Raw genomic sequence first — 9,741 nt, 5'->3', positions numbered from 1 at the left:
GCCCAAAGCACTGAACTAATGCCCTCTTCCTTGTGAGAAACCACTGTAAACACACTCTTTCTCAAAAAGAAACATTTGCCTTCTATGGGTCTGATGTGAGGATCAAATGAAATTAAAGATGCTAAAGTACTTAAAAAAGTAAGGTGCTGTAAGACATAAGGTGTAATTTTAGTACATTAAGACTGTGTCCAACAAAAATGCCCTCAGTACTATATACATAGCAACTGTACATTTGAAAAATGTTCACCCTCATTAATAAAGAAATCCCAGCTAATTCAATATACAGTTTTCATTGATCAAATTAGAAAATAGTTTTAAAAGGTTAAGGATATTGACAAGGATGCTGTGGAACTGGTACATTGCTGGTGGGAGCACATGGTACAACTTTTCTAAGCAAACTGACAATCTGTTTCAAGACTGTAAAAATATTGACCTCATAATTTTTTATAAGGAAAAATAAATTGGGACAGAAATTTAAGCATAAAGATAAAGACCATAAACTCTAACGCCAGATGGCTTGGATTTAAATTCCAGCTTCACTACTTACTAGCAGTGTAACTCGGGGCAATCACTGTGACTTGGTGTCCAAAAGGGAATAATAATAGCACCTACTCCACAGGGTTGTTAGGAGAATTCAATTAATTAAATACGTAAAGTGCTAGCCTAGTGCCTGGCACAAAGTAAGCACTACCTATAGGTGGTATCTATTACTTTTATTTTCTCCATTTCATTGATAATAGCAAGCAGTTGGACTCAATCTGACTGACCACAGAAAAATGGTTAAATCCAGGTACAGACATGTACAGTGAAATATTATGCAGTCATTAAAAATGGGGATTTAAAAAAAGTATTTAATCATATCGTATAATGTAGAGTAAAAAGAGTTGGAAACAAAATTATGTATAGTGTTCCACTGCACTTATATTTGTTAATATAAATACATGGAAAACTTTGTATGAATACAGAAATGTGCTAGGAAAAACATCAAAATATTAACCAAAAATATATCTGGGTGATGGTATAGAGAGATGGGGAATTCCTCTTTTTATTTTTCTGTATTCTCCATATACTCTAGAAGAATGCTTATCATGCTTTAGCAGACTTACGTATCACCTGGGATCTTGTTAAACTACAGATTCTGATTCAGTAGGTCTGGAGTGGTCCCCAGATTCTGCATTTCTAACAAACTTATGGGAGATGCTGATGCTGGTGGCCCAAGACCTACACTTCTAGTACCAAGTTTTTAGAGCAGGGATTTGAAAACTTGAGAGTATATAGGAATCAGTTGGAGGGCTTGCTAGGGTATAGATTATTGGGCCCCATCCCCAAAGTTTCTGATTTTGTAGGTCTGGAGTAGAACCATAGATTTACATTTCTAGCAGTTTCCCAGGTGATGCTGATGTTGCAGGTCAGGGACCAACCACACTGTGAGAACCACTGCTTTTGAATAGTTATGGTTCTTAGCATTATAAAAGGGCACCAAGAAATATGTTAGCCTTCACCATTGCCTACAAAATCAAATCCAAATTCTTCATCCAAAGGCTTCCATAATCTAATCCCATCATATTCACTACTTCTATTTAGGTCACAACATAAAACCTCTATGCCCAAAACACGCCCAAGATCTCTAACGTTAGGCCTTCTGTTCTATTTCATCACTCTGGCTGATATGTCCCTTCCCACCATTTCCTCATGCCCAAACCCAGCCCATCTTTCAAGACTTTCAAATGCTCTTTCTTGCAGAAAGCCTCCTGATTCACCATCACCCAAAAGCCACCTCACCCTCCCTTCCTTAGAGCTCCCCAGCACTGTTCCTCCCCAGTGACACCATTCACTACCTGGTATAGTGAGTAACTCTACCAGAGAATGGTTTCTCTCCTCAGTAGACTGGGAGTTTCTTGAGGGCAGGATGGTAACTTGCCTATCTTTATCCACCACTTAGCTCTAGCAATTCCCCAGCAGACTGTTGACACTCAAAGTTGACTGAATGAAGGAATGGAGCCTCCTGAGGAAGGGCATGGAACTGTCCCATAAATGGAAACTGGAATGCATGCATGCCGAGCCTGATGACCAACAGTAACAGGTGTTTTCCATCTCTGATGTCCATGATTCATTCTGCACAGCTGCACACACACACAGGCATGGACACAAATAGGCTCCTGGAAGACAACACTCCATACAATGAAGTACTCGCCTGTTCTGTGCTCCCGGGTGGCCACACACGGAGGCACACGCACACCTCAGCGACAACCTGGGTCCACAAAAAGGGAGCCCTGCCCTCTAAAACCGTTAATGCTATACTGCGAAGAACAAGAAGCTATGAGTTGTGTCTACGTCTCTTGTCCCCATAGCGCCTTTCTTTATAGTTTTTAAGAAACCTACTGCGGATGAGTGTGCATGGATTTCATAGCTGTCCCCCTTCGCCCCCCCCCCACACACACACACAATATCCCCCATTCGTGGTTTTCAGACTAGGCGCGTCTCTCCGAGGTGAATTGAATGGCAAGAGCGGGGCTGTCTTTGTCATTAATCCTCCCCTCCTTCGGGCGAGCCAAGCTTCTTCCGGGTCAGCGACAATCAGGCCAGCGGTCCCCCCAAACCGATCAGCCCGGGAGCGCTCGAGCGCTGGGTCGCCTCCGCCCCGCAGGTTGCAGGAGGGGAGGAGGGCGGGCAGCGCGAGAGTGGGGGAGGGAGGGAAGAAGGGGAAGGCAATCCGAGGAGGAGGAGGTGGAGAGAGCAGCCTCCGGCAGCGGGCGAGGAGAATGGGAGTGCGAAGCGACAGACCGCCGCGGGGTGTCACGGCCGCGGCGAAGCCAGCGAGGCGCCCAGTCGGCGCCCGCCGCTTTTAAACCCGGGAGAGGGCGGCGGCGGCGGTGGCTGGCGGGTCGCGGCGCGCGCGCGGTGCCCGGGCGGCGGCCGAATGGAGAGGAAGACCTCGGCGGCTGGGGCCAAAGGGAACCCGAGCCCGCCCGCGGCCGGCGAGGGGCAGCAGCCACCGCCACCGTTGTGTGTCCCGGGCGGTGGCGGAGGGGCCCCGGCTAGGGGCCAGGCTGGGGCGGCGGCCGAGCCCGCCGAGCTCATCCGGCGCGCGCACGAGTTCAAGAGCCAAGGGGCGCAGTGTTACAAGGACAAGAAATTCCGCGAAGCCATTGGCAAATACCACCGGGCGTTGCTGGAGCTGAAGGGGCTGCAGCCGCTCCCTGGGGGACAGGAGCGGGACTCGCGCGCGGCCTCCCCGTCCGGAGACCCCAAGCCCCGCCACCTCCCGGAGGAGCAGAGCAAGACGGTGGAAGCCATCGAGATCGACTGCTACAACAGCCTGGCAGGTGAGCCGCCCGCGCTGCTCCCCTGCCCCTCCTCCCCAGGTCCTCGCGTCTCCGGCTGGTCGCGGGTCCCCATTACCCGGTCCCCTCCCTTCCACCACCGTCGACCACTGCGGTGCGGCTGCGGTGCAGACTTCCCCTCTGTGACTGTTACTGCTTTAGAGAGGAAGACCCGGGAGCGGGGGATGGGGGTTGGGTGGGGGTGGGCGCTTTGGAAAAAGTGTGACTTTTAGGATGGTATCTTCCAAAGACCGTAGTCATCCCACATCCCTTTCCCTGCATACATCGTAAATCTCACCTATAAATAACTGGGACAGCCTAGAAAGGCACCCAGTTGGCCTGGCGGCGCCGCTGCTGCTATTACTCACCTGCGGACCCAGGTCCAAATGCGAGAAGCAGCGCCCAGGTTGGGTCACCGGCACCCACCGCACGCCCCGTCTTTTCCTGCCGGAGGGTCCTAAAGACAGTCCACTGCACCTGACTGCTCTCCTCAGGTATCCTTGGCACCGGAGCTGACCTTCCTCACCACACCTCCACCCCCACCCCAGCTGACCGCAGCTCTGCGGGTAAGGTCTTTCCCCAAGTTCCTTTGTCCCCAGAGGCAAAGAGCAGTCTGCTACTAGGCCTTCAACATCCTAGGCAAAATGGATTCCAAATGCCACTTTCTTCTCTCTAAGCTCTGCTGGGACTCCTGGTTGCCAGGTGAGGAGATCTCAAAGGGAACATAGTTCACGGTTGGGCTTGAGCTGTGCTGCATTCTGTATCATGCTTTCCCCCCTGCCCTATTCTCACTAGCTGGATGTCAGGGATGAGGCCCTTTTATTGGTATAAGAAGGCATATATTCCAGATTTTACTTTGGGAATTAGGGTTAAAGGCAAGCAGTGTAGAAAAAAAAAAAAAAAAAAAATTTAACTTGGGCACAGGAAAATTTAAAGTGTAAAAAAAAAAAAAAATGAGAGTCTTGGTCTTTCTGGGAACTTCCTGTGAGAAAGTGGGAGATGTGGGCAGAGGCAACAGCCTTTGATTTGAGAAGCCTTCTTTCCCTGTTCTCCCACACTATTTGGTGGGATTTGGACATGATCAAGCTCCAAATAAAAGGCCATTTCTACTAGTCTCCAATCCTTGAAGTTGCCTAAGCTAGCTGTGAACGGCTGGAGCAGGGTAGGGTTAGGAGTGGGAATGGGTGTGGCTTGGGCCAGGCAGTTGTGGGATGAAAGTAAATGTCAATACTTTTGTTCTGTTTCCTAAGTGCAGACCTGCTCTGTTTTCTTTGAGGTTTCTCGTGCCAGCCCATCCCTGCCCTCCCAGAATGCCATGTCCAATATTGTCTTTAATCAGATGAAATCCAGGTCAGGGAGGCACTTTGCAAATTGCAAAGCAGTTTACAAACTTAAAGGATTAGTAGTAGTAGTGGAGTCGCAGCAGTTGTAGGAATGGTGTTGCTGATGTCAGTACTTGTAATAAGTGCAGCAAATAAAGTCTAGGACACTGAAGATGGCTTATTTAAATCCATCACGAGATCTGGCTTGATTGCCTTTTTTCCAGTAACTCTCTGGCATACAGGCTGGTGCCTGATGAATAAAGGTCACAGCAGTCATAGGCGAAGGAAGAGGTCACTTTGGATCTGAGTGAAATGGAGTTTTATGTTCAGTATTATTCATGAGTATTCTGGGGCTGCAACTCACCCCACACTTCTGGCCATCTGCCAGTGGCTAACACTGCCTGCCTTCCACCTCAGAAGTGGCTGCATTTCCATCCTGAAACCAAAGATGTGTCCTTGCTGAGGCCGGCCGGATCAGACAGGGCTGAGGTCTGGACAGCTCCTCCACTTCCACCCCCACTCCCCACATATTTTGGAGAACTTCAGTGGGGAGGGAGGAAGGGGGTAGCCATAGCAGAGTTTTCCCTCTGCTGCCTTCATCTCCAGTGCCCACCACTTTTTTTTTGCAATTTTATTGAGATATATTCACATACCAGATAGTCATCCCAAGTGTACAATCAGTGGTTCATGGTATCATCATATAATTGTGCATTCATCACTGCAGTCAATTTTTGAACATTTTCATTACTCCAAAAAATAAAAAAATAAAAATAAGATAAAAAAATAAAAAAGAACACCCAAAACATCCCATACCCCCTACCCCTCCCTATTATTTATTTATTTTTTGTCTTTGTTTTCTTACTCATCTGTCCATACACTGGATAAAGAGAGTGTCAGTCACAAGGTTTTCACAATTATACAGTCACACTGTAAAAGCAATATAGTTATACAACTATCTTCAAGAATCAAAACTACTAGATAACAGTTCACTTCTCAATCCCATGATGCCAGGGACAGGCTCATCCCCAGGAGTCATGTCCCACGTTGCCAGGGAGATTTACATCCCTGGGAGTCTTGTCCCATGTAGGGGGGAGGGCAGTGAGTTTACTTGCAGATTTGGCTTAGAGAGAGAGGTCACATCTGAGCAACAAAAGAGGTTCTCTGGGGGTGACTCTTGGGCATAATTATAAGTAGGGTTAGCTTCTCCTTTGCGGGAATAAGTTTCATAAGCCCCCAAGACTGAGGGCTTGACCTATTAAATTGATAGTCCCCAATGCTTGTGAGAATATCAGGAATTCCCCAGGTGGGGAAGTTTAATATTTCCACATTTTCCCCCAGTCTCTCTAGGGGAGTTTGAAAACACTTTTTTTATTCTCTGTCCAAATTACTCTGGGATGTATTGGGGCATCACACTAACCCGTACAAACCAACCAGATCTCACTCCCTGTTCAAGGTTCCATGTAACATGGTGTTCAAATAAACTGACCATACAGGTTAAATTAGATAGTGTGCTACAGAAAATATAAATTTTGCACCAAATAAACATCTCTTCTTTTGGTCTCACACAGAAGCTGAAGTTTTAAAACACAGGCAATATTGTCCTTTACCCTTTAGTCTAATTTGCCTCAGTCCTGACCAGATCAGCTTCATTCATATTTCTAATTGAAGTCTGACCTCTTTTTCAGCTTTTTTAACAGTTGCTGGGTGGAGTAATGCTGACTTTCATAGCTGCAGAATCACCACTTATTAATATTAATAATTTATTTTGTGCATTGTGGTAGGCACCCTATGTACATTATCTTTTTAAATCTTCATAATGAATTGATAAAAGAAATATGATCATCAGTTTAGCAGAGGGAAAAAAAAACCCAAGGCCCCAGAGCTGTTCATCTCCAAAGCTCATATTCTTGCATCACACCTTGCTGCATAAAGTCACCATCCTCCGGGCTACTGCGTCCCTTGAGTCCAGTCTCAGGTGGGCTCCAAAGCCCTACACTTCCTAAATTCTTGTGGGAAGCTCTCAGCCCTGGTAACCAGGAGAAAGAAATATAGTACCTTGGTTCAGGGCTCTAATAGGGCTATTTCCAATATTGTCAAATGTCACAGAAGAAAGAAAGGATGATTACAAGCTGAGCATTCTTGTCAAAGCCAAAATTCTGTATCCTGCATAGAAGATTCAGCTGGAAGAAGGGTTCCACATAGAAGTCACCAGGCGGAGAAGTTGAATGCTGATGTTGGTTTCCTTTGGGGAAATGTATAAAATTCATTACTGCTATCTCAGAAGTTCCAGCTAATAGGAAAGTAACCTTTCTTGTTGTATTACAAAAGTAATACTTATTTGTAGTGTGTATTTCCTTTCAGAAAGTATGAAGAAGAAAACAGAAAATTACCTCTAATCCCACCACTGAAATCCTTTGTGCTGTATGTCCTTGTGTTTGTTTCCATGTACAAATGTAAACTAACTACTGCAGTGCTGGATGAGCAGCCCAGTGGGCTCCAGGTGTGAGCAGTCTGAAGCTGTTCTTTGAAAGATGTCTTCCTTCTGTACAGAGCCTTGCATACAGGGGAAGGGTTGGAGTTTAGAAGGAAACTTGGACCAGCCCAGAAGTACCTGGAGGGTTAGGCTTTGTTGCTAAGGGCATCTCTGCTCCAAACAGGAGGCTGTTGTGATGCTTCTGGAGGAAACCTAGGCTCAGTGGGCCCTTCTACTCCACATGGCAGCCTCCTAGAATGGCAAGGAGAGAGCTGGAATGTGCTAAGGGGTGTTAGTATAACAATCCATTTGAATGATTTGATCATATGACAGCTACACAAGTGATTTGCCAAATGCCCGTGGTTATGATCTGTTCTGGCTTGGAATTCCTTCTGGAAGGGATCTGGCCAGTTTTGGAAGGTTCCTCCCTAAACTTAATTTTGCATGTCTTGTTCTCCAAGAAATTCAAGGAAAGGGATGAGAGAGCATTCTGTCTCTGCAGAATTTCAAATGACTCATATAATGATTTGAAAAGACATTCTGACCTGCCTGGAGAGACCTAGGAATCTGATCTTACAGAGGTCATAGAGGAAGCATATGTTGGCCTGTTGATCGCTTCAACCTTGAACAAGACACTGGATCTTCCTTGGGCTCAGGATGTTCCTTGCACAACCCCTTGAAGGGCAGAGCCTTTTTTACTCTACATCTGTTCCTTTGGGGCTGTAGTGGCTCCAGCTGGGGTATGATCAAAATGTTGCAATACATAATGACTTTGTTGGTGTTTTTCAAACAGTATTCAAAGCGCAAATCCTAGCATACACAGTAGGAGGAGGCTGACAGGTCATGGCATTGAACCTCATATGAGAGTCAGCTTTTGCCTGTATCCCGGGATGGTCTGAGAACTTGGATAAGCCCATGCCACTTCATTTTATCCCCATTTTCCCACACATTTAGAGCTATGTTTGGGAGGGTTTTTTGGTTCATTTTCCCAAAGGGTGAAATTCAACTGGGATCCTTTGGTTGGAGCCGTGTAAGACCAGCCTTATCAGTGCTGGTCAACGTGCCTTGAAGCTTGAGACCAGGGCCAGCTACATAATTTGCAGGTTGAATGCAAAGTAAAAATATAGGGTTCCTTGTTCAAAAAGCAGGAAAGAGTGTCATTAAAGGTACTAAAATACAAAACTCTTTCCTTTCTTCTATGGTCTCTTGACTTGACATGGTGTTTTTTATTTGCAATTTAATGTTATTTCAAGTAAAGAAAATTAATGTTTAAAATTATTGGCATGGATTTTACTATTCATCTTTAAATTGTGCAATGCCAGTTTTAAATGGAAATATAAAGGCATTTAATTTGTACGTGGAATCCTACAAATTTCGTAATTCATATTTCACGGCTCATGCATGCATATGTATTTTGTTCTTACTAGGATAGTGGAAATGCTGCACAAAACTAACTCATCTCTTTTGATGTCACCTCTTTTTATGTGCATTTTCTACCAATACTCTGTACCTTTGGCTTACTGAACAGTAAGGAAGGACAGAAAAGGAACTATGGGTTGCACTCTCTCTCCCTTTCCTTTTATGCCATCATTTTCAGCATAAGTAGTTGGCTAATACAGGGAAGTAACATAAGTAAGAAAGGATATGACAGGATTCCTTGGTCATTTGTGTTCTTAGAACACCATGTCTTCTGTCTGCATTTGAAGCAATTTCCAGTTTGAATGGAACATGGCCTCTCAGGGCTGTCAGCACCCCTGCTTACTCACACTTGCCCTATACTCTCATTGAGTCTCACTGAACTCTCGCATTGTGGATCCACCAGAATTCTGTGCTCATAGGGCAATGTGAATGCTATATGTGAAACGGGTGGCAAGGAGTGGGAGATATACATATAATGCCGGTCTCCTCTGCTCATGCTCATGCTCCAGTGTCCCATCAGACTTCACTTAATAAAACACAAAATGAAAGATAAAATTATTAAGAATTTCAAAAGGCAACAGCAGACCATTAATCCAAGCATGGGACCCTTCTGAGCACAGGGCCCTATGTAACTGCACACACCATCTCCTTTAAAGCCAGCCTTCCATGAAACATTAGAAGACAACAGGATGGATGCATCATAAGTGTAGAAAATTGGATATAGACTCTGAGGCAGATCCCAACAATTGGTGTGGAAACAGAAAGCCAAGAAAAAAAATGACTGAATTACAACTGCAAAACTCAGCAGTGAAAAGGAGGTCAATAGCTAGAGACACAGTAATTTGTGTGCTGGTTTGAATCTGTTATGTACCCCATAAAAGACTATGTTATTTTAATCCACTCTTGTGGGGGCAGACCTATTGTGGGTGGGATCTTTTGATTAGGTTGTTTCCATGGAGATGTGACCCTGACTATTCAAGATGCATATTAATTAGTTTGCTGGAGTCCTTAAGAAAGCTCAGGGAGAGAGAGAGAGAGCTCAGAGCCACAGACCCAGATGTTTGGAGAAGCTGAGACAGACATTTTGGAGACAAGCTAAGATATGTAATCTGGAGTTTATTCCCAGGAGAAGCAAGCAAGGAGCCTCAGGAGCTGAGACAGAAACCCAGAGACGTTTTGGAGAAAGCCATTGAAATCAGAAGCT

The 9,741-nt window shown here is 45.4% G+C and overlaps 1 protein-coding gene across 1 annotated transcript in view; it reads left to right on the top strand.

The window, feature by feature from the left end:
- The first annotated feature begins 2,722 nt into the window (after positions 1-2,722).
- TTC9 (tetratricopeptide repeat domain 9) overlaps positions 2,723-9,741 on the top strand; it is a 37,522-nt gene continuing 30,503 nt past the window's right edge. Inside the window, exon 1 of the mRNA XM_037832406.1 lies at positions 2,723-3,326. Coding sequence (XP_037688334.1) covers positions 2,921-3,326 — 406 coding nt within the window. The 5' untranslated portion in view covers positions 2,723-2,920. The remainder of the gene's footprint in view (positions 3,327-9,741) is intronic.

Source organism: Choloepus didactylus, chromosome 4 (genome assembly GCF_015220235.1).
Source record: "Choloepus didactylus isolate mChoDid1 chromosome 4, mChoDid1.pri, whole genome shotgun sequence".
Lineage (NCBI taxonomy): Eukaryota > Metazoa > Chordata > Mammalia > Pilosa > Megalonychidae > Choloepus > Choloepus didactylus.
The sequence above is the reverse complement of the archived record's forward strand: the minus strand, read 5'-3'. Positions and strand labels throughout refer to the sequence as shown.